Below are 25,421 nucleotides of genomic sequence, written 5' to 3' on the forward strand. Positions count from 1 at the left end.
CAAGACTTCAATATCAAGATTACTCTCCTTCAAGGTCTAATATTTTGTTTGCCTTGGTTTTGATCAATATTAACCTCCTGGGTCAATAAATCTTGATACCAGCCTCAAGAGGAGTCATTATCTTTCATAGAAAATGATTATTTCTCAGTTAAACCCTACATTTAATTTTCCTGTAATCCATCTCTTTCATCTTCATCCATTTAACAACTCTTCTGAATAAAATGCACTCTCAGGTATCTTTCTTGGGCGCTGCAGGTTCTGAACATCCTAATTAGCAGCTGCCACAGGATTTCTGAGTTCTTTGAAGTGGTTGGACTCTGCCACTGTAACCAGCTCATTTTGTGGCGTACAGTGCCAGGGAAAAAGAGACAGGAGAAAACCCTCGGCTGGGATGTACTACAAGCAACCACATAACTTATAGCTGTGGGTATGGATGCAGAAGGTGACTGAGCTGCTTCAGATGTTAATGGTGAAGAAAAGAGAGGATTGGGAAAGGAAAAGGCAAAGGTGGCAAAATCTGTTCCTTGGTTGCCAAAGGAGAACATTTTTATTGTATAGAAGAAACCCATCCTTGTACTGTCTGTGTGTTACTGGCCAGAAAAAAAATGATAGATCAGATTCTAAGCTCTGTATTTATACTGTAAGAATCTGGAGCCATTTGTTTCCTAGCTGCTCTTGAAGGATTAAAAGAAGCATTTGTGAGTTACAGAAACAAGAATTATCTTTTCAGGGGCCTTGCTCTTTCACTGTCTCAGTTTTAGACTCCTCCGAATTCTCCATCCTTGGACATTTTCTGTTGGTTTCTGCTGTTAATGTAATGAAATTTCTTGAGCCTGAACTTACAAACGAAAGGAGACTTTCACACTGTGGCTGCAGCTATGAAAGGTGGTAAAATCCATTGTTAGTGCTCAACCACTCTGAACTTGCTAAAAGGACATCGTTTCTTACATCCTCTTGAGAGCTCCCGTGCGCAGCCTTTCATTGCTCCTTCAGTTCTGGGGGGAAGCGGCTCTTCCCCACGAGGTGAGGCACTTCAGGACGAAACACTTCTTGACCCACGGCTGCACTGTTTTAATCTCCTCTCAGCGAGCAGCTCTGTGAAGTTGAAGCTTCTGTTCCTACAGCAGACTGCCCACAAAATCGGCCACCAACCTATCTTATTGTTTGAGCCTCGGTTGGCTTTTCCCTGAGGCAAACGCGGCTCAGAACGCAGCGGCTCAGGGTTCATTTGCGGTGCGCCTCTGTCACCGGGGTCTGGTAACGCTCCAAGCGACCCCGCCGCCTCCCGGGGTGACGGCACCGGGCCCCCCCCCGGCGCTGCGGGCCGCCGGGGCGGGGAGGGCCGAGGGGGCCGGGCCGCAGCCGGCACTAGGCCGCGTCGCCAGGTCCGGCGCGTTGCTATGGCGCGGCCCCGCCCCGCCCCTCGCCGCTGGCGTCCCAACATGGCGGCGGGCGGCGGCGGGCCGGTGGCGGTGCTGGCGGTGCTGCTGGCGGCGGCGGCGGCGCGGTTGTACCGCGCGGGGCAGGACCCGCTCACCGTGCTGACGGCCGGCTCGGTGCGCCGGGCGCTGCTCAACTCCTCGGCCGCGTGGCTGGTGCAGTTCTACAGCTCGTCCTGCGGCCACTGCGTCGCCTTCGCCCCCACCTGGCGGGCTCTGGCGGGGGACGTCAAAGGTGAGGCGCTGCCGCCGCCCCTCCGCACCGGGGTCGGGCCGGGGAGCGGTCACCGCCCCGCCCGGCTCTCCGCAGCTCCGCCCGGCTGGAGGCCAGGCCAACGCGGACCTGACCCGCTGCCCCCGCGGCCTCCCTGGGGTCCCCTGGCCGCGACCATCAGTGCCCGGCGCCGGGTACCCGTGTGGGCCGCAGCGGGGCCTTGTCCGTGGCCCGCCGCACGTGGTCACCCGTGGGGCGCTCGGCTGCAGCGGGGCCTCCGCTCGCGGTGTCAGCCCCGGGCTTCGGCGGCGCCTCGACACCCATGGCCGTGTGTTGCGTGATGTGCAGTGCCTCAGAGCCAGTGGCACCGTCGTGGCACTTTGTCGGGGTGTTCAGCCTGGAGAAGGCTCCGGCGAGACCTGAGAGCAGCTCCGGTGTCTAAAGGGGCTGCAGCAAACCTGGAGAGGGGCTTTGGACAAGGGATGTAGGGACAGGCCAAGGGGAATGGCTTTAACCTGCCCGAGGGGAGACTGAGCTGAGCTCTTAGGCAGAAGCTCTTCCCTGGGAGGGTGCTGAGGCGCTGGCACAGGGTGCCCAGAGAAGCTGTGGCTGCCCCATCCCTGGCAGTGTTCAAGGGCAGGTTGGACACAGGGGCTTGGAGCAAGCTGCTCTAGTGGAAGGTGTCCCTGCCCGTGGCAGGGGTTGGAGCTGGAGGAGCTTTAAGGTCCCTTCCAACCCAAACCAGTCTGGGATTCTGCGATCATGAGAGCCTGACCTGACTCGAGCTTCTGTCAAAAAAGGCCCATGTTTATGTATTGCTACAGCAGCGTCATACCTTTGTAGGCAATGTTTTTATAACTTTTGGTGACTTCAGATATATCTGTTCTTTTTCATCTCTACTCACAATAACTGCAAAGGATGTTACACACTTGCATTGCTATAACCAGTTGAAGGCCTGTCTACTCTTTATTGTGTTGCTGTGAAGACTTTCATTTAAAAAAGTGGATTTTTATGTTGTGGACATTGGCACCACCAGCGAATGCACTTGGCTTCTAGTGTTGTTTGTCAGCAAAACATTGCCATTTTAAAGTTGGAATGGGTGGATTTTAGCAGGACACTGAGAGCAGTCACAGTTTTCATTGGTAGCTTCATCCAAAAATAAAACCCCAAAAGATTTTGCCTACTTAAACTCGTAACATTTATTTTTCAGTAATATTTACTCATCTACTAGCGTATTGGAGCTGTCTTTGGGGTGCAGACTTATCTACACTGGAGAACTCCTCGATCACTGTGGTTGTATTTGTTGCTGTGGTATAGCCAAGCCAAACTGGTGCAACTGCTTTGCCCATTAAAGGCCTGTGCTAATATACTTAATTTCTATTTCATTTCTCATTTTCTAAATCTTGGCAATACTGTCACTGCAACCATCACAGCAGAGCATAACCCTCCCGAAACACAGGAGCAGTGCTTGCTTTTGTATAATGTACGTTTTGAGCGTGATGCTCCCTCTCAGAACAGGCTTTAAGCTCAGCGTTGTTGCTGCTGCTTTCCTAATCACACATTTAGTTTTATTGCAGTAGTGCCCAAAGCAGCCATTATCGTTAATTGTACTTTTCTGTCTTAAAAGATGATTGAATTTATCCACCAAAATGCCTGTGGGCTGGAACGATGTGTTGTAATTTCCTGTGTAGAAGTTACAAACCCTTGGAAATCCCATATACAACAACCCTTGAATTATATGCAGAAGCAATCTCTGGATTTGGTACAGCTGTTCCAAACCCAGCAACTGTTGTTTCAAATCCAGCAGTGACGATTTCATTCTAGAAACTGTTCTTTAAACATGTTTGGTGGGGAACTTCAGAAACGTTGTTCGGAAGCAGCCTGTGTGTTACAATACGGAACTCCTGAGTAGCGTGCAGGGAAAGGTTCCTTGTGATGCATCTCTTATCTCCCTGACTAGAACTTTACAATGGAAAATAACACATGGCGTTGCAGCCTTCTGCTGGAGGGACTGCACAAGGTGTATGCACAGGAAGTATCCTCCTGCTGATCCCCTGGAACTGGTGTGTTGGTGTCTTAGAATCCCCGACTGGATTGTGTTGGAAGGGACCTTAAAGCTCATCCAGCTCCAGCCCCTGCCATGGGCAGGGACCCCTTCCACTAGAGCAGTTTGCTCCAAGCCCCTGTGTCCAGCCTGGCCTTGAGCACTGCCAGGGATGGGGCAGCCACAGCTTCTCTGGAAGGAGAAATTCTGCAGCATTCTGGTGTTCTGTAGCATGTCTTCAAATGGGAGGTTTGACCAATCTGCTCCATTTCCAGGTGGTTCAATGTATCCATGTCATTCATTGGAACTTGTTTAGCATAGCTGGAACTAGTGTTGGTTGATATAACACCCATCTACCCCTTTCCTAGAGTTTGGGAGTTAGTATTTCAAAAATATTAATGTAAAATTCATGGGTATTTTAAAAAGCCAGTCTTTACAGTGCCACTGTAAGTGTGCAGTCTAGGCTGGGCACTTCTGCATCCTTTAGAAAGGAGAAGCTCCTTTGGAAGCAGAAGCTAATGCTGAGCAGCACACAGCCCAGCTGGTGCTCTTTAACCCGAGCCAGGGGTTTGCATTGTTGGTTGTGGGCCATTTGCATTGGGTCCATAGTGCTTCTATTCATGGTGTGGAGGAGGATCAAGACAGGTGGAAAAAGGAGGAGGAATGGTGGAAGTTGAATGGGAGACATCCAGAAGCCACACTTGGGTTTTTTTATTTTGCATTTTATTTGATGAAATAGACTGTTGCATCTTTTGTGCTCCTGTGAATACGTGCCCATCTGCTCCAGCGTGCTTGTAGTTACTCCTGGTGCCTGCTCAGCTCTTGGCATGTTCAGCACAACCGAGATTCTCCCATCGCTGCCCCATCCTCCTCCAAAGACAAAAAAAGGTCAAGCTGAATTTCAGACGCAGCTAGGCAGGCAACTGTCAGTCAGAGCTTGGACTTGATGAAGCTTTCGTGCTCTTTGCTATAAAAGCAAGTTGACTTTTATTGCTTTTCAAATTTTATTGATACTTGGGAGTTGTGGTGGGCCTTCAGATTCTGCCCACAGCTGGTTTGATTTAGCTTAGCTTTAAAAAGGAACTGTCTGAGGAGTCTCTGGGAGCAGTTCTTCCTTAAAGTGATTGCTGCAGCCGAGTGTGGCTCAAAAAACTCAGTTCTTAGCAAAATCAGAATGAAAAAGCTTTAAATGAGTCAAAAGCTTTTATTGAAGTTATATAAACATATTTATAGAAATACTTGAATTCTGGTGGTTATTGCTATGAAGCATTTGTAAAGGAAAGCTATGGCAAGGTTCAAACTCGGCTATTCAGCACTCTGGTTAAAACTCAGATATTTTTTGAGATATATCTAATGAATTCCTGTACTAAAAGCTAAAGACACCTTTCAGTGACCAAACTGTGAGCCCTGGCCTGTGGGCAGTTCTGGAGGTCTCTAAGAGAATCGGAAATAGTGAGTCCTTGTTAAAACAGCTGTACTAGAAGATGCATTGAATTTACGGTGGTGTAATTGACAGCCATGTGGATGAGTAACTGTTGGATTAATTTCACTCAGTTCTATATATTCTGCAAGCATTATTTTATGAGCTTAGCTGATGGGAAAAGCTTAGGAATACAGTCCTGTGTCTTGCAAGTGTTGGGGTGGTCCCTTTTTCATCTTCCTAGATTCAGTAAAATGTCTTTGCCCCTGAAACCACTGCATTGTGTGTTGGGATTCTTATTTAGATATTGAAAATACTGGTGCAGCTAAGACAACAAGGGAGGTTTTTGTTATTTTAAAACCCAGTATTACACTCGAGGATAGAAATGAATAGCAAATGAGAATCGACCCAGGGCTTGATTTTTATGCCATTGGAATCTCCGAGTTCTGTTGTTGATTTCCATGGGAAGCAGGGTAATCCATCAGCTGGGATCCATGATCACTTCTGCTGAAAATTGAAAGATGCCTTTGTTTTCAGACTGGGAATCTGCAATTAGACTTGGTGTGCTGGATTGTGGGGAAGAAGAAAACTACGAGACGTGCAAAGAATACGGTATTCACTACTACCCAACATTCAGGGTAAGTGGTATAATATATAGCCTTAGGTAAATGATCCATGCTTTATAGGAACTAAAAGCATAACGAACATGCCTGTGCAGTGCCTGACATGTACCTAGTTGCTCTTTAGCTGGAATTTTGTTTTACTTTTGCTGAGAAAATTACAGAGTTTATAGAAGATGAATTTGAGTTTGTCTCACTGAATGCAATAGCAGACGCAGTTACTTGAGCAGTAATTCAGTCCTCGGCTCTGAATCTGAAAGATTTTTACTGAAAGAAGATGCCATTGTAGGGAGTACTGGATTATTGTAATATATTCACTGGATAATAATAATTTGTATAAATACTTTGCACATTCAGATTTTCATGATTATTAATAGTGATTTAGTTTTGGTATGTGAAAGTGAAGGTTTGAAGTTCAATCAATTATATATTTTTTACACTATTTTTGTAATTGACTTCCTAATTTGCTTAAACTGCTTTTTAAAAGGGATCTTGTGTTTGCCAGAAGTATCTACAATTGCTCATTTTCAGGCGTAAATGCAATCTTTAACTTCTCTGTCTTTGCCAGTCTGTATAATCTTACTATTAACTGTAAGTATGAGCAGAATGTGATGGAGAGGATTGAATAGACTGTGTTTGTTGTAACAGGAGAGGGAGCAAGAGATATTTCTCTGCAGAATTTGTGATTCTACCCTGATAGAAGGAGCAATTTCATTTGGTTTTTATCTCCCAAGTTTTGGGTGTAAATTGGAAACACCAAATCTTTTCTACTTCATTTTTTATAGCAGAAGGCAGTCAAGCTCTATTATATATCCTGTTTAGCCACTGGAGGGAGTTGAGAAGATGTGAATAGTGTTCTAAGTATACACACAGTTGGTAGTACTGATTAATCAGTGCTGGTAATCAGTTGTGTTTGGGTTAATGTTTGCAGTAATGGATCAATACACAGTACTGCATTATGCATTAGGGGTTTTTCCTCTAAAAGCTGCCTTTATTGTGTATCAGAGTTTTGACTGGTGCATATAAGCCACTCTCAGATGGCTGAGAATCAAGTCTTTGGAACTCGGGCTAAGAGGGAAAACTGTCTTCTGAACAGATAGAAAACATTCTGTAATTAGAGCTGTGAAAGCTAAAAACTGTTGAAAACCATTTTTGTTTCTGTTTTCAAAGCAATAATACTTTTTTTTTTCTCCCACATAGTTCTTCAAAGCATTTACAAAGCAGTTTACTACTGGAGAAAATTACAAAGGTACGCATATCCTACGGTAAGAAATTCCCAAAGCAGTTATCCTATGAGCCAGGAATGTGGTGCACAGGAAGCAGAAGCCTTTTGCCAGTCAGTTAGTTTGGACAGCTATAGATGGGCTGGACACTGGATGGCTCTTTAAGATACGATATTGCAAGCACTGTATGTAACTGGGATGTCAGGCACAATTTCAGACATTTGTTCAAGGACTGAGAGCTCAGATTCCTCATTTCTTTGGAATGTAGTTCCTGATTTTCACAAATGGCTTGATGGTGTTTGAAAATTTCAGTTTTTTTTCCACCACACACCTCATCAGCAGGAGATCCCATTTGCTCAATCCCAACTCTGGGGCTTTTTTGATCTATCAGCCACTTTCCAGGCATCCTGAATCTCACTGGGGACAACCCCTATTCAGATGTTGACTGACTGAAAACAGGCTTATCCCCTGTGTCTGACAGGATCACAGCTTGAGGTGGTTTGTCTGGGGACAAAAGTAATGTTGTCTTTTTCAATGGATTAACATTTAGAAGGCCAGAGGTCAGAAGAGAGACCACCTGCACCATTAACCCTTCATGCAATAGACCGTAGTTGTACCTGTTATTTTGGGGCATTTCTGAGTGTTTCAGCCTTTCAATTAATTTCTTTTAAAGCAAATAAAGTATTCTCACTCTTCAGTTATTTCCTCACATTGTTACATGGCCTTGGAACCTCACCTGGCTGTTTGGTAAAAACAGTTAAAAACCTTTGTAGGTTTTAATACACGATGAATGTCCTTATTACAAAAAAACAAGGTACTGAAGTTGCCCACAGCAACGACTGTGAAAATGGGCACAGCTTTAGAATGAAGCATTATTTGGAGAGAAATCAGCAAGGCAGGCAGATGGTTAGAATTGGAAAAGTCTTGAGGTTTTATTAATTTTGGGGTGGAATGACAGCTTTTAAATCATCTCGACATTCAACTGAAATCCTACAAGCAAATCCTTAGTTCCTGTTCTTCAACCAAGTAATATTCTGCTGAAGTCCAAATGTAAAACAAAAACCTGACATAGAAAAGCCGGAGGATGCATAAAAACCTGCATGTGGGTCGTGTTGTCCCAGTTTGCTGAAGCACTGTATGGTTTTTTGTAACCTGCTCTCAACAGGAGCTGATCGAGAGCTGCAAACAGTGCGTCAGATGATGATTGACTTCTTACAGAACCATTCTCAAGAGCTGAGACCTCCTGCTTGTCCGCCGCTGGATCCCGTTCCGTAAGTTCCTTGTTTAAAATACAGCTGCTGTGTGCTTGCTGCATGAATGAAATACAATGCAGAAGGTGCTGTTAAAGTTGAATTCAGCCTTTTTCCTTGTTATCAGTTTTGCTGTGAGATTGTAGAAGGAAATTCCATCAACAACGGTGTGCATACTGCATTCTACCTGTGCTAAATAGCTTTTCTTTTCTCCGAAGGTCCAGTGATATCACTTCTCTTTTTGACAAGAGCAGCCATCATTATACTGCCATTGTGTTTGAAAGTAATAACTCCTATGTTGGACGAGAGGTAATGTATGCCTTATGAATGTCATAATGAATATGAATGAATGTTATCATAACACAGCTGAATTTTACGTTATTTAGCCAAACAACAACATTTTTGTTTATAGAACTGAATTAAAGGGTCGTAAAGGGCAGGTCATGCATATTTGAGATATCACAAAGGGATTATATAGGGCTGTTGGAGGAACTTGCTTATAAGGGAATGTGAATTCAGGTTAATTTCTTCCATTCATGTTTTAATGGAAGATTACATGAAATGATTACATTGCTAGTTTCATTGTTAGCACAAGTCTTTTCTTTCAAGATTTGGAAGATCACAACAAATGTGTTGTCAGATTCTGTTGTTTTCTCACTGCTGGAGAACCATTCCTCGTACTCATTCTGGGCAGCTTTTTCTATTTCAGCTGTTTATAACATAAATTCTCTGGTTCTCTTTCTTCACGTATAGGTTTTAGGAAGTTACATTCTAAGTTAAGTGATAGCATAAAATCATTTTCATAGCACCGAGGCACTGAGGAAGTGGGAGTCTTTGGCTTTTTGCTTCTCCCACCCCCCCAATAAAATATTTGATTTGGCATCATTTCACCACCTAATGAGCCCGCTGTAGGCTTAGACAACTGTTACTTTTCTCTTCCTGCCAAGATCGAGGTTAAGTGAAGAAAATAAATTGCATAATTATCTAGGCATAATCTGTGTAGAAACATCCCATGTCTGTGAAATGTTTCTAATTAGATTTGATGCTGAGATGGCCCAGTTGCATAAGTGGAGGAGACTGTGCTGCCAAAAGCAAGAATCACTTTGAGAAGCAGGTTGTTCCCAGACGTTCGTTTTCCAGAAGCTCCTGGGCTGATAGAAGTGGACATGACTGAAGAGAAGAAATTGGATGATCATAAAGTTCTTCAGCTTTTGAACGCACTCACCTTAATTTTATTACCTGCTCTTATGGGGAAGACTTGAGTGTCATTTGATTAACAGAAAGTGGAGTCTGCTTTCAGAAGAAAAAACATTTGCTGATGTTGTGTAGCATCTCTTACATTACAAGTTTGAAAGTGAGGGATAACATAGCAAAGGTAATTGACCTGAGAGGGAAAAGTATAGTGGAAACTGAAACTAACAACAGGAAAAAGATACAGAAGAGGCAGAGAGGGGTAAAAGTAAACAAATGGCAAGTAGAAATGTCTGAAGAGTGGAAGCATGGGGGAGTTTGTAAGTAAGAATGAAACGTTTGACATGGTAGTATAACAGCACAAACTAATGGAAGGATGAGAGGAGTGTTCTCATTTGAGCAGCAAAAGAAGGTGCCTTTAGCAGTGGGATCTTGAAGGATTTAAGAAGGGAAGAACTCAGTATTTAAACTTTTTTAAAAGGCAAATTCTTGTTACTTATAACTGAGTCATCATATTTGTAGGTGCAGCTTTGGCTGTAGTTGGCAAATGATTTGGATAGTCAAGCCCTGGCAAATCTTGCAGGCATCCTGATGTTGCCACCCTCTTCTGCCTCCTCCACCCTTTGCTAATTTCACACCATGCAAAGAGATTTGTGCCCACTCCCAGCTGCTCTAGTGCAAAAGCCCAGCATCAGGTGTAAAGCAGTTGATGAAGACTGGTTTGAGCTGGGTGCTGGCATCTTGAGATGTGGGCGCTTATCCCTGCAGGGAGTCTCTGCTCGGGGGCTGGCAAACGAAAAGAGCTGAACGAAGAGCTGGGTGCTGTAACACCACAGACTACCCAGCTTGATCTGGCAGGGCTTGCCAGGCAAAGCCTTAACTCCCATGGAGCCCTCAGTTGTTTTCAAAGTCATAGACTTTGACATCAGAGCGCCATAAAGTGGTGGGAGCAGTGTTTCTTCACTACCTGAAGATTTGCCTTTAGACTCTTACATGTAATGTGAAACATAAACCTGCTGGTGCCTGTGGAATAACCTCTGGGCTGTTTTGAGGTTTATGAGGACATTTCATCATTCATTCTCATGTTTTCTTCAGATGTTAGACTTCAAAGGGAAAATATCAGGATAGACCGGGGGAAAAAAAAAGGAAGATAGGAGTAGTAATTTCCAGGGCAGAGTAAATTTTCTTTAACTGAAATTGTTAGTGTCCACAGAATACTTATAGATGTATTCCTTGGTGAACAGCTTAAAGGATGATGCACTTCACCTATTTATGTCTTGTCCTACAAGATTGCAGATTCCTTGAACAATGTATAATTCATGTCATCTTTTCATTACCCAGGTTCTCTTAGACTTGATCCAGTATGAAAACATTGTTGTGAAGAGAGCATTGAATTTTGATAAGCCTTTTCTTGAGAAACTTGGCATTACCTCAGTCCCTTCATGCTACCTGATGCACCCTAATGGGTCTCATGGATTAATTAACAGGTAAGTAGTTATCTCTCAAGGAATATGGGGATGTCCACTTAACCTATAGGAGCAGTTTCCACAGCTTGCTTTCATACAAAAGAAATTATTCTATAACCTTCTTTTGCATATATATTGTCCTGACATGTAATCAATACATTGTACTGACTGAAGTTGTGTGTTACCTGTATTATTAACAAGAGACGTAGTATGAATTTTAGTTACACTGTTATAGCTTTAACCTATTACTGTGATGCTTCTGAAAGGAAAACACTTTGGAATAAAAGTGGGAAAAAAAAAAGTATCAAAGTTCTTAAAAAAGCTTGTTTCTAAGTCAAAATACTTTTTCCTTGTGAACATAGCCTGTAAGGTGAGCTGATAGGATCTTATTTTGGATAGGATTTCAAACCACTAATCCAAATGATTGTTATTACTGTATCTAAATTGAACATTATTTGATTTCACTTTGTAGCAAAACATAACATGCTACACTAGGACTGTGAAACGTGCAACAAAGTGAATATCTTATTTTATAAATACACTAATTTGCTTCGGATATTCACTTAGTCTGAGATGAAAAGTAATCTTTGCTTTGTCCATTTATATGCAGTTTGAAGCCTCTACGGTCTTTCTTTTCTTCGTATTTAAAGTCACTGCCAGGTGTAAGAAAGAAACTTCTTTTGCCACTTCAGCTGCCTGTTCAAGAAAACAAAGAGGAGAGTACAGAAACCAAGGTGTGGAAAGAGTTCGATAAGTAAGTGATACCTTTGATGTTCAGATTAACGCTTGGCTGTTAAAATTTGCTTGCAGTTTTTTTCTTGCCGTGTGGAAAGCTGTGCTCTCACTTACAATAAAATCCTGATCACCGATTAGAATTGTTGGAAAACTTCAGCAAGTAATCATTGTCTCCGAAAAAATAAATAGTAACAAGCTACAGCATTTCTGTAGGAAACAAGAATGCTCTGTGTGTGTAATACTGAAGCAGTGCCCACTAAAAAGTGCTTGTCAAATGCAAGTGTAATAGAAAATACTAAAGTCAGTGTAAAAGAAGTTTATCATACTAAATCCAGTAAGGTTTATTGCTCTTCTTCCCTCTTTGTTTGAGAGAAGGATGCAAAGGCTTTGCAGAGAGATAATCCTTAGATAGAAAAGATGTAGGACTGAGTGCTTCAATTATGTACTTATTTTCCTTTCATAGACACTATTAATGTCATCTTCTTGCAAGGACTATTATAAAATACTTTCCACAAAACACTGTTATCAAAACACCTTGGTTAAATTGAGCTGCCTTCCAGCAAGACAAAATCTTGTAGATACGAATCTCCAGCCCGAGTATCTTCTAAATAGGATCCTTTGGGAGAACCTCATGCATTCCTATGGATGTCTTTTTATTTAAGAAAGTTGAAGCAGAATTTTGCTGGTTTTAAGATTTGAGTGAGTACCTTCTTAATTAAGGAGATAAACTCATACCAGTCTGTAGTTGAGTTGATAAGAATATAGATTGTTCTGTATGTTTCTTCCTGCATGTTATGGGGGGGGGGGAGGGCAGTCAGTTTCTTGAATGATAGGTGGTTTTAATTGTTTGGGTTTAGAGATAATAATGCTGCTGAACTCAGTACTAACTCTATAACTATATGAACTTCTGTTTGTTCAGTTACAATGCTCTGTGTCATACTGTCTCAAGTTTGTACTCTGAAAAGCGTTAAAGGTCAGGTGCTTTACCTGATGCATTTGTAGTTTGTAAAGTGGTTTTTGTTGGTATCTTTTTTAAAATGAAGATACTTGGTTGTGAGAAGGAACTCTTTAGAAGATTTGATTTGCTTTACATGCTTTACTTGTACCTGTTATGAGGTACCTCAATCTGTCTTAAGAGCTGGTGTGATTAAAACTGACTGTTACATGCAAAGAACCTCCAGTAAAACTGCTGCATTTGGGAGAGGGTTTCTAGATTCAGTCCTTTCCAACACTGTTTGCACTCCTGCTCTGTGTATAATCTACTTTTGTTTAACAAAAGAAACCAACTTCAACCAAAGTCTCCCTTTTTTCGTAGCATGTAATTTTTCTGCTTGTGGTCAGGCCTGAGGAGAAGCTGTAATTTCTTTACCCCAGCTATTTCCTTGCTAACAATGTCAGGGTTATAATTGCATTACAAGGTAAAACTGGCTGGGAGGCAAAAGTTTAGTCAACTAGAAAAGAAATTCTTGTGTGTGGTTATGCTTCATTTGTCTGAGCTGTGAACAACATGACATAAAATTACACTTTTCAGAGAGTATGGTGAAACTCATTGAGCTTGACATTCACCCACCGAGCGCCTGAAGTAGCCACTGTGTCTTCCCGTGCTGGCGTAAGATACACTGCAATCACCGTGGAGTGGCAAACGTGGAGGTTTTAATGACACCCACTATATATCAGTTTTACCTTCATGACTGGTGAGAAAATGAGCGAAAGAAACCTGCCACTTTCTAACGTTATATATGTGTCTTTCAGAGCTAAGCTGTACATGGCTGACCTTGAGTCAGGATTGCATTACCTGCTCAGGGTAGAGCTTGCTACGCACAAGACACTTGAGGGAGCGGAGCTAAAGACCTTCAAGGACTTTGTTACTGTCTGTGCCAAGGTATGCACTCCTAATCTTTGATTATTTGTACGAATAAAGTGACTGTAACATAAAATTTATTATGTGACATAAGTCTCTCTAAATGTCTTTCACAATCCTTAAATATACGCTTCCTCACTAGCTTAAAAAGTTTTGTGGGTTTCTTTAAATTCTTGAGTTATTCTGTGTTTTTCTGACACACAGGGTTGAAATGCATTTTAATTTAATCTCAGAGGGCTTGAAATTAAATAAAGCTTAAGTAGTCTGCACCATATTGAACAAACACTGTAAATATAGTCCATTTATCAGATTTTCAGGATAAGTAGCTATTGTAACCTTGTGGGATTAAAAACCCTTTTGTTTTTCATTCTTGACTTTTGGATTTCTTTAATGCATGCTTGACAGTGGTGTTTTATTTAGAGATAGTAGTAACTTCTGTCTATATTTTTAATATAATTAAGGTATTGCATTTAATTAGTTGAGTATTTAAAATAATTGAGATATTGTATATAATTGACTATTTAAAGATGCTTACATATTACATTTGGGTGAAGGGACAATCTATGTGATGTGACTTGAAAAAATTTGGAATAATATAACTTTATAATATCAGCCTATGTAATGACCAGTGTCTCTTCATAATTGCTGAGCAGCTAGCCCTTTGTATTATTTTAAAGGAAGTGAATGAACAGCTATTTGAGGGAATAGTAAGGCCTATGTGAACTATTTCCAAATATCTGGATTTATCTGAAAATCAGACTGTTTCTTGCCCCCACTGTGGCCACCAGAAATCTCTAGCTGGCCTCATTTCTTTAAGAAAGTGTGGTAGTAATCTTTCCATCATATTATCCCTAAAACATCCTCTGTGCTTCCTGATGGCTCCTGGCCAGCTGATGTCATTTGCTTCCCTGGCTATTAGTGCGTAAGTGGGGAATGCTCTCTTTAAGTGGCACACTCGTCTCCAGGCTGCCTTACACAAGTGGGGACTGCTGTTGTCGTGAAACACTTGCCTTGTAGTTCTCATTCATGATTCTCAGGTGTTCCTGTTAAGCAATGTTTATACTATCCTCTTTTTTAACAGCATTTATAGTGATGGTAAGTCCTACACCAGAGAGGTCTCCGCTTCCCTACTGAGGGAATTTCCACTGTTGTACTTTTAGGGGTTTTTTTGGCAACCAGTGCAGAAGTCCATTGGTTTCTGAATCCTTGATGAGACTGTTATGTATCTGAGATACTGTACAACTACTGTCTGTTAGATATTCTAGATAATAGTACATGATATTCTGGGGGTCCTACAGAAGTAAATGTAATGATAGTATGCAGTTCAGAGGTGTGCTGGTTTATTATAGACTATTTAAGGATCTCTGAACCCCAACAATGCACAGGGCTCCTTGTGTTAGATACAATAGCAAAAGGGAGTTCCTGCCCTTTTGTGTGGTATCAAGTAAGCAGTCTTTGAATTGGAGATATTATCAATAGCTGGACATTGACTGTGGAGTCACTGGCATGCGTACAGCATGTTCTGTCATAAATTGCTTTATGTACTTAAAGTCCCTGTACCTGCTACATTATTTCTCCATCTGTTAAAATACTGCTCCCTCTGGAAGGATATTTAGAGGATAGTATGCATACTCTACTTAATTCTGTAGTAATTACAGCCACCATTAAAGCAAAATACAATTTCTAGTGTGAAGTAATGACATTACCACCAGTCTGCCAGTCTGTGACTTCTTTAAATTGCAAGTTAAGGAAGTCACAATCTCCAGATTGCTTCGGAAATCACTGTTACACACATGAAAGGAAAATGCTCTTCTAGGTAACCCACACCTGCATTTACAGATACCTGAACGTAAGTTTTAGGAGAACTAATTTCTGTGATTACTCTTCCACAAGTGAGAAGGATTTCAGCATCTCTGATTCACTGAGGTCTGATGCTCTGTTCTGAGCTAGACACAGAACTGAATTACCTTAATCTGAAATTCTATGGAATCTGCCAAAAGTTGCTCTATCATTTCTGCTTCCTTTTGAGTAGCTTCGTTTTACTAGTTAGCATTTTGTGCCTACAACTTGTCACATTTTGTAAGCAGAAGTCAGTGTGAGATGGCTTTTCACTGAAAGCAGAACAAGTAATTAATTTGCTCAAAACAAAAGAAAATCTGAAGCATTCTAAAGACAGGAATTAAGGCATTTACATCAAGATGAAAGTGTCCTGCTGCTAATGAGATTTGTGCTTTAAAATACGGTGTTTTCTTTCTTTCATTTTGTCAGCTGTTCCCTGGCCGTCAGTCTGTGGTGAAGTTGTTAGAGACCTTGCAGGAGTGGCTGGTGAGCCTTCCATTAGACAAAATCCCTTATGATGCTATCCTAGATCTTGTCAACAACAAAATGCGGGTAAGCTGTTGCTAGTTTCCAGCATAAAATACAGCATTAGTAAAGGATAAGATTCTGTGTAAATCTAAGACATCACTTACTGATGGCCCCTCAGTCATAATGGACTTATAAGAAGGTTAAAATGGAAATGAAGGGAAATCATTACCAGGAAAAAAAAAATCCACATGAAGGAATTTATATGAGAGAATTGACACACACAATCCTGGTTCAGTTTAATGAGGAGCAAGCAGTCACTAACATGGACACGTTCCTGATGCCAGCTTCAAATCCTGCAATGTTCCCGATGGATATTTTTGAGTTGCCTTTGCTTGTTGTGCCTGGTAATCAGCAGGATTCTCATGAAGGTCAGAACTTAAGTGATGGCAGATTTACCCCTGAAATGGGATTTATTCCTGAAGAGTTTCCCCAAATACTCCTTAATTTCCTGGCACAGTAAACTGTGCCTCATTTCAGTAACACAAAGCCCTGTTTATGGCTATCTTTGTACAGAAGTTAATATAAGTCTCTTCCCGTGAAATGGGATTGCTATCCAGAATTTGGAAGCCTTCTGTTTGTTCAGGAAGCAGGGAGATAAGCCTCAGAAACTCAAATCTTGCACTGGATTTTAAGTGTAATGACAAAGTAATGATTTTGTTTTAAGAAGAAATAATAATGTATTCTGCATCTTCAGAATTTACCCTGTTAAGTCATGTAAATCTTGCTGAATAGTATGGAATATTTAATGTACCCAGGGAAACTGTAGCCCTGACAGATTTGCAGTAGTATTTGTGTGTGTTGTGTTCATACTGTGCTTAAAAACAAGTTTACAAGTTAAGCTACTTAATTCTGTCAGACTAATCAGACATCCGTGATGTGCCTTTTAGTAGGTCTGGCCTCAGTGACTGTATGTTGTATATCTAATATATTTGTGAGAAGCATGAGTTTTATAATGGTGCATTAGAGTGTCTCAGACTTAAGGATGGCTATAAGTTTAAAATTCATTTGCCTGAAGCATGAATTCATTAGCAACAAGTGCAAAGAGTCATTTACTCTTTATTCTTGGATCACCTCAACTTCAAGGTAGGCTCAGCTGTGACTGCTGTTACATTGAGAGGCACGTTTATGGCCCAGAGCTGTCTGTCATAATTACATCTCTCTTTCAGATTTCTGGGATATTTCTCACTAAGAAGGTTCAGTGGGTCGGGTGTCAGGGCAGCAGACCCGAGCTGCGGGGTTATACCTGTTCCCTCTGGAAGCTGTTCCACACCCTCACAGTGCAAGCTGCGCTGCAGCCAAAGGCGTTGATAAATACAGGTAAGCAGCAGTTTTGTGGGACACTCGGAGGAAAAGACAAATGTGGAAAAACAAAGTTGTGCTGTGCAGTAGAAAGAAAACGGATTAGAGCAAATGCGTTAGTAAATACTCAAATACATTAGTGGAGGCCAGTGGCTTTCAGGTTTGGACCAGCAGAGGTCAGAGCAGAGCTTCACTGCAGCAGGAGGCTTCAAAGAAAGCAGGTCAGTTTGTCCTTGCTTGGAGAGGAGGTAAATAAAGTGTGTGGCCCTAAAGGTGTGAGCAATAAAGCAGAAAAAGGGGAGAATTTCAAAGAAAGAAATGTTGGACTACCTGAAAAGAGAGGAAGGTTGTTCAGGTTACTTGAGATTACACTGCTCTCTGAATTTGAGAAGAATGAGATTGAACATTTTACAGTTTAGCAGCTGTAAAAGATACACAGCCATTAGCCAATCCTTCTGTAAGATTATTTCTTAAATAGTGAATGTTGTGGCTGTTTGGGGGTTTTTTCAGCTGAATGTACTCAGTGACCATTAATCTCGGCAGTGATACACTCCTTTGCAAGCACTCAGTAAAATTGCTTATTTTTAGACTTGCAGCATCTTGTGACGCGGAGTGTTTATGTCTGGGTGATGATTCCTGTTTAAGAAACCTGCTGGACATATAATCTATTTTCCTCACACGATGGAAACAGAATTACTAATGCTAAAATACTGGCCTTCACATAGAATCGTAGAATAGTTAGGGTTGGAATATGGTTTTGTTCTTGCCAGGATAGGGCTTTGTTTGGTTATTGTTCTATTTAGTTTTCATTTAAAGCCTTTTAAATGTCTTTTCCCAGGAATGTAAGAATGCCAGATGGACTGCTACTAGATCATAAAATTCAGAAATTTGCTATTTGTCAGTTACTGATTGTATGTTAAAAAAAATAATTCATTATTTCAAGTTATGGAAGCCTGCATTTGCCCAGCATCACTTGTAAATCACAGTGAAAATCTCTCAATTCTTGATATTGACACTCCTGCAGAAGAGGGATTTTTTTGGCTAGCTAATCGTGCTGTTGTTTTTTGTTTCCCTTTTGCATCCCTTTAATTTAGTACTGTGCTCTGCCTGGTGAGTTTGGGGGTTTTGTGCTGGATGACATATTAGCTCTTCAACAGGATCATGCATAAGTTAAATTTCCCCTTTTGTCCCAATTGCCGAAAGTTTTCTAATTAAATCTAAAAATGTTCTTAATATTTAACCATACAAAATTGCATCTTAAATTGCTGCAGTGCTTCAAGTGTGAGCTCTTGTCAATCTGAAGTCAAAAATTCATTGTAGAACCTGAAAACTCTGGCACACTTAGCCATCGATTTAAATCGGGGCAGATATGTGATGATCACTTCTTATGGCGAAAGAATTGGGTCAGTCTGAGACTGTCGGATTATGTCTTGGGAGGTTTTCCTCTCCTTATTGCTTGTTTAAATCCCATCTACTAAAAAGCATGATGTACTCCCTAATCCTTCCCACCACAGGTAGGGTTTTATGGTTCTTGTCCACTTTAAAGATTAGGGTTACCCTGAATTGCAGTAGTTTGTGAGGAAAGAGAAAAGGAGGATTACACGATGATACATGGCAGATGTTAATAGAAGATTCATCTCTGGGCTGATAAAAGAAAAACAAACAAAATGAGCCATTTTGCAATTGTTTGTTTTCTTTTGGAAGCAGCCGTATTTTTCTTGATAGTTTCCTCTTCTGGCAGGCAGAGGGAACCTGCTGAGGCTTTCTTTGGTTTATGTTTGACATGTTCCAATGTGGAAGGGTGTAATGTGAACCTGCTCAGCATCAGCGAATCCGAAGGAACTCTGAACAGAACCGCTCGCACCTGAGGATGTATAAAATCACTGCAGAAATCTGTTCCTGAGCACATTTAATTGAATGAAATACTGGTTTAGGTAATGGGATCTGTTAGTGTGAATAAGACAGGCTTGTGGGGTTTATAAAAAAATGATCTGCATTCTGTTTAATCTGTCGCTGAATTTCAACGCAAAATGAATTGTCAAAGTGTCACGTTGCACAGAACAGATACAATTGAATTTGTGTATCAGGCTGTTCCTCCACAAGCAGGTAATTTGCTAGCAGTTACTTTTGGTGTGTTTGTTACTGGTTCTTTCTAAATATACATTTTAGTACATGGTAAAAGTGGTCTGCCTGAAATTCAGTTCAACTTTCCAAAATGATTTTTCAGCCTTTCTTTTAATACTGTAATTTAATCTGCTTTAATCTCATCGCTTTTATTATACACGCCAGTTCAATCACAGATATTGAATGTCTGAGTAGAGATTTTTTGCCTTTTATGATTTCTTTTTGGCTTTAAAAACTTACTTTGCCGCCACGGTTAAGAATATAACGGCATTGTTCTAAATAAAGGTGTTTGACATCTTCATGCATCTCTTAGATAGAAGACAGAGAAATACTCTGATAGTTTTGAATGGGTTTTGTTGAGGATTTTTTCCCTTCCGAAAAATAATGCATGTACAGAGGGGATATGTGCAACCAACCTGTTTGTTACTCACTGCCAGAACAGAGCAGTGAGCAAAGCACTGCAACCCTTTACTACCGAACCTGTGAAACCCACGCTGTAAATTGCTCATGGTGGAGCGTTCAGCTGCGCGAGTTGGTAATTTGATCAATCTGCATCGTAAAACGTGTTTAGTTTGACAAGTGCATGTTCCTGGTAACAGATAGTTCATTCGTAAACACATTTGGGCAGAATTTACTAGGTCAATTAAGCATGAATCAGAAAATCTGCGTGACGGAGATGAAACCATTAGGACTTCAATGAATTATATCTGGTTCTCGAGTCACTTATTGACGTAGGGACTATCTTCTGCCACACTAAAGGCCCAGGACAGAGCTCTTAATCTGTGAAGACCTTACCTTACTTCTGAATCAAATAAGGATTCTTTTGCATTATCTCCAGTGTAAAAGTGTGTTATAGAAATAATAATGGGTTTGTATTTATTTTAGGAGGAATCCCTGAGTTACTCATGAAAATTCAGATGCTGCTAAGTAGCTGTTATGTGTGTTCATTCAGTGCCTGCCAAGAAAGCCATGGAATTAGTAACTGTAATGAGATTCTGGAATTCTGTAATGCTTCAGAGTTATGGAGTAACAAACAGATATCACAGGCACCTTGTCAAATAGTTACCAGAGGGGTTTTGACTCTTGGTTTTTCAGTAGCAAGGTCACCATAACTTTAATGCCTGAGCATTAAAGCAGTAAGCATAAATGCAATGGTGAATGCATAATGTAAGTATTCATTTAGTTATTGGGCAAAATAGTGTAGAAAGTCTCTACTTCCACATGATTTGTGTGAAGTACAGGCAGCATGGGCTTTGCATGGTTGAACATTGCAAAATGCACTGTGTTAATGGGCTTCTGAAAACGCAGTAATATCTGAGTTTCATTTAGCTAAGTTTGGCCCCCCTCAAATTATAAGATACTCCTTGAAGGGAGAGATTTCACTGTAATGAGCACTTGACCTTTAAGTCTTCTTAAAATGTGGTGTTCTGCATAACTGAACACAGTTGTATAGACTGTGTTAGTACGTATGGGTATAAATAGCTACTTCACATTTTCAGTAACGCTATCGCTCACCTAACATTTCTTGAACCTCAGTGTGTTTGAATTCATTCCTTTGTAGTTGTGTCTAATATCACAGACAACCTTTCAAACCAGTATGTTTTGAAAAGTACCATTCGAGATCACTTTAAACTCTACATCTTTTTGCCAAATAATTTGGTTTCTGAATGTCCCACCTCAACTACTTGGGCAATATTATATATGTATTTTGTTGGGGAAGGGTATTTCTTCTAAGAACCGTGTGAGGCTTTTAACCCCACTAATATATTTGTTTTGATTTAATCCCTCTAATATCCTAGGTCTTGAAGACAGTCCCCAAATAGTGCTTCAGGTCATGCGGAGATACATTCAGCACTTTTTTGGATGCAAGGCTTGTGCTCAGCATTTTGAAGAAATGGCTAAAGAGTCCATGGATTCCGTTAAAACCTTGGACAAGGCTGTTCTCTGGCTCTGGGAGAAACACAACATTGTGAATAACAGGCTTGCAGGTATGGAAGACCTTGCTTGGGAAACCCACCATGGGTAGCTGTGTCCAGAGGACAAGGCTGTGACATCTTATACAATGTGGTTTATATCTGAACAAAGAGATATGCAACTTAGGCTCTGTAACATGAGTTTAAAACAACAGTCATTGTTGTTCCAGCCTGACACTGCTTTATTAAATATTGACTTCAAAAGACTAACTCCACATTTACATCAGTGTTCAAGAAAGGGTGCTTGTGTCTGGAGCAAAACCTCAAGCATCCTAAGCAGCTATAACTAGAGACCAGGCTGGTAACCTTTGCATGGGTGAGAAATACACCCTTGAGGCACAACTATGTTACTAGAGTATAGTGTCTCCTATGATATATAATGAAAAACTCCATCATTCTTGGATACTGTTTCTTCTGAGCTTTCACCTGTTGCTTGAGGAGAGGATTTTTCTGGAGTACAAATCAAAGCCTTTTCAAAAGGAGCAATACAGTTCAGCTGCTTTTTGGGGGATAAAAAATAATTGCTTCTCTTTATGTAAGAGTTTAACTAGATGATAAAACCTGTCTTCATTTCACTGTGGTGAGATGCTGCATAGAAAATGATGATAATTGAAGGGGAGACTTTCTCAGGATAAAAGAGCCTAAGCTATTAGCAGATCAGCAACAGAATGAAGTAAAATTACTGTATGAAGCAGATCTGTTCCCCCACTAGATTGCTCTGTTTCCAGTTAAAGTACTGTTAAAATACTGGTTGTATTTAATCCGTTCTGTTATGGGGATATCAAGTAACTAAAGCACTAAAGAAAATTGGTTTCTGTTTGCACTAAATCCCTGTCTGCTGTTATGGATCTGTATGATGTAGCATTAGTTACAATTTAAATATGCTATATTGTGTTTATATTATGGTTATGCTGAATTCCCAAGATTTATGAAGTATTAAATACTGCTGTGAGTATAAACAGTTTGTCTCCTTTCCTCCAAGGAGAAAAAAGTAAATGGTGAGGTATTAAATAAAAACATCCCCTAATGTTTGTTACTACTGCCAGGTTGAACGTGGAGAAAGGTAGTCCTGTTGACTTGGAGTTGCTAAGTAGTGGAGCAATATACTTATTTAGAACATTAAGTTATTGGAAAAACTCGTATGGATATTGATTTAGATGATGCAGCAGCCAGCTAAAATACCCTTTTAGTAAGAAGTAGAAACATACTGGAATAAATAATAATGTTAAATTATGCTTTTTAAGTTTGCTAAAATTTCTCTTTGGGACAGTGATAGATTTTAATCCTTAAAAGCTGCTTCTGTAGTTCTGGTAATGTTATATAGCTTTCCATGAGGAATGATGTTTGACTGGTCAATGAAAACACCTTGGCACAGCCTTCAAGTGTAGGTCATGCGATTGCTGTATATGGCTCTGTTGCTTCAGAATGTGCAGGATTTATGGCATTCTTCTCTTTGGCAGGGAAACATGAAGTACAGCAAGTTTTCAGTTTGTAATCTTACCGTAAGATGTTTTGTTTCTACTTTCTCTACTGAAACAAATTGATTCCTGAGTGATCTTTAAGATATCCCAAACACAGACGTGTTCTCTTACTTGTAAATATCAAAGAGACAAATATTGGAAAGCATTCTTTGAATCCTTAAACAACATCTTGCTTAAGAAGCCCAAAGTTTCTTACCTTAATAATAAAATAAGAACCTAAACTTACCGAAATAGTTTAAGCATTAGTGTACTAATAACAATCAGTTAAAGAAATTAGCTTGGGTTTTTACAGGTAGAGATTTGTTCTAAAATTGCCTTCATCCACGTTTCAAAGTGTTATTTTTTAGAGCAGTGCAACAGTAGCTACAGCTTTCAGCTCTTTGCTATCAAGATGGAAAGGTGACCAGAGCTATGAGCAGCCAAAAAAGTTAACACTGGATGTAGTTCAAGGCAGCATTATATGTTTAAATGCTAAAATGCAAGCTGAAAAATACATCTGAAATACGATAATGGCTTTTAAAGTACTGAAAATAGTTTGCTATAGTAATAATGCAAGCTGTGAAAAAGCCAGCCAGGCTGGAATGGTTCACGATATAGAAACAGGAAAATGTCTGCGAGTCTTTGGCCTTGAAACTGCTGCTGCAAACCAGGCTTCAGGATTAAAGAGCAGCGAGTGCAGAAGAGCAGTTTGTTTTGAACTGTAATTCGAGTTAACCCCTGCACGGCTCAGATGATGGCTTCATGCCTTCTAAAAACAGCAATCGTAGCATCTTGTATTTGAAAGTGGACACAACAGCTGAGAGAAGAGGAAAGTAATTGTGATTTAGTGTTTGTGTCCCGAAACAAGAATCAACACTTCAGAACATAATCGGTGTCCATAAGGAAGCTTATGAAAACACTCTCTCTGGTTTCCAGGTTCAGCTTTCCTAGTTCATTCACTGCTGATAACTGTTATTTTCTTCTCCCAATTAGGTGCTTTGACTGAAGATCCAAAATTTCCCAAAGTTCAGTGGCCAACTCCAGACATTTGTCCTACATGTCATGAGGAAATCAAAGGATTACACAGCTGGAATGAAGCCCAGGTTCTGCAGTTCATGAAGTATCACTACAGCAGTGAAAATATGCTGTATAAATATGCCGAAAGCCAGACAGACTCCAGTGAAACTGAACAGGGGGATACAAGGGAGGGGAAAGACAAAAGCCTACAGAAGAAGCCAAGTGGAAACAGAGAAAATAAGATCCAGGATAAAGAAAACGTACTAGGTTCAGAATCTAAGGTGTTAGATAAACTAATAGCAAATCACGGACCTGTCAAAGATAGCGATAAAAGCGTGGTTCGATTAGCCACCCTTAAAGAGGCGAAGCAGGCCGTGTCCTTCCTGGGGATTGGATTTTCCAACGTGGACATGAGCCTGTGTGTCATTCTGTATGTAGCCTCATCCTTGTTTCTAATGATAATGTACTTCTTTTTCCGGATGAGATCCAAACGGTGGAAAGTGAAGCACTATCGGTCGTCTGTGTAGAAGGTTGTATCGGAAACAACAATGTCATTGTACGTGGCTGTTCAGTACCAGATACAGCTTTAATATTTATGATCAGGGATTTTATATACAGTATTCCTTGTTTCAGAGCCCTTTCTTCCCAGGTCATTTCACAAGTGTTCTAGCTTAATGTAGGGAGCTCGCTGTAGGAACCCTCATCGTTCAGAGGCACACAGTGCTATCGTGAAATGTCCACTGAAGGAAGCATTGCATTTGTCAGCTGAGATCGTTCCGTGACTTGCCACCTCCATCCTTTACTCATTTTCAGAGTAAACACTGCGTTGTGCAGTCAGCTGCGCCTGCTTTAGAAGGAAATTGGATATTGTTTTGTGTGCTTCAAGTCCGGTAGTTGTTGGGTTTAGGTCTTTTTAATTTATCCCGAGGTGATTTTACCTCCCAGGGTACTGAGCGGTGATGCTGTTACTTTGGCTGCTCCGTTTGGAGAAGCCCAAATTCGGAGCATTTTTTTTTTCAGGAAGCAAGTTCTGTTCTGATTAAATCAATTCCAAACCCTCTGATGTGACATTCTCAAATATTATTTATACCGCATGTTTGAAGGGGAAGGCACTACGTGTCCAAATAAGTCTTCCATTCTCATGTGCATTCCAGCCAAGGCTGTGTCTGTCTCTGCTAGGATGAGAGTTTTAGGGCAGGTTGTATCTCAATAAGCAGCCTGAGTCTGATTGCTAACGCTGTCGTCCAGTTTAATGGAGTTTATATGAAGGCAAAGACAGACTTGGACCCGGTGCTTCACTTCCTCCTCTATCAGATGTCTTAACGGAGCGTTGGATAACTCGCCTCATTTATGAACCAGAAAAGTAGCTGAGCAATTGTTGTGTTACGCAGATGGAAGCCAATTCTGCTGAACTCTAGAAAAGGGAAGCAGGTTTTAGTGAAGGACACTGAGATTTGCATCAGCAGGAACAAATTCAGAGATTGGGAAACACTGAGTTTCTTGTGATGTGGGATAACTGCAGTACAGCGAGGTAATTTTCTTCTTGTAAGGCAGTGCAAACACTTCAGTTCTGAGCTCGCAGCATCACCTGCTCCCTGTGACGTTGTCTGTGCAGGACTTGGGAGAACAGCCCATTTCTCTTGCCCTTCTGCTGGATCACTGTTCTGCTCTCATCACAAAGGGGGTTTGCTCAGTCCAAGAGCTGCTCCATTCTGGGA

The 25,421-nt window shown here is 40.9% G+C and overlaps 1 protein-coding gene across 1 annotated transcript; it reads left to right on the forward strand.

Moving 5' to 3' along the window:
• The first annotated feature begins 1,420 nt into the window (after positions 1-1,420).
• Positions 1,421-24,766, forward strand: QSOX2 (quiescin sulfhydryl oxidase 2). Its single transcript, XM_062641044.1, has 12 exons — positions 1,421-1,674; positions 5,655-5,755; positions 6,938-6,986; positions 8,126-8,231; positions 8,429-8,519; positions 10,743-10,888; positions 11,478-11,621; positions 13,355-13,484; positions 15,732-15,854; positions 16,997-17,147; positions 21,053-21,241; positions 23,680-24,766. Exons 1-12 carry the CDS (start codon positions 1,443-1,445, stop codon positions 24,228-24,230), a joined length of 2,013 nt encoding a protein of 670 aa, XP_062497028.1. The 5' UTR covers positions 1,421-1,442; the 3' UTR covers positions 24,231-24,766.
• The last annotated feature ends 655 nt before the right edge of the window (positions 24,767-25,421 follow it).

This window comes from Pezoporus occidentalis, unplaced genomic scaffold, assembly GCF_034315485.1.
Source record: "Pezoporus occidentalis ecotype Australia unplaced genomic scaffold, CSIRO_AGI_Poc_V1 ctg68, whole genome shotgun sequence".
Lineage (NCBI taxonomy): Eukaryota > Metazoa > Chordata > Aves > Psittaciformes > Psittacidae > Pezoporus > Pezoporus occidentalis.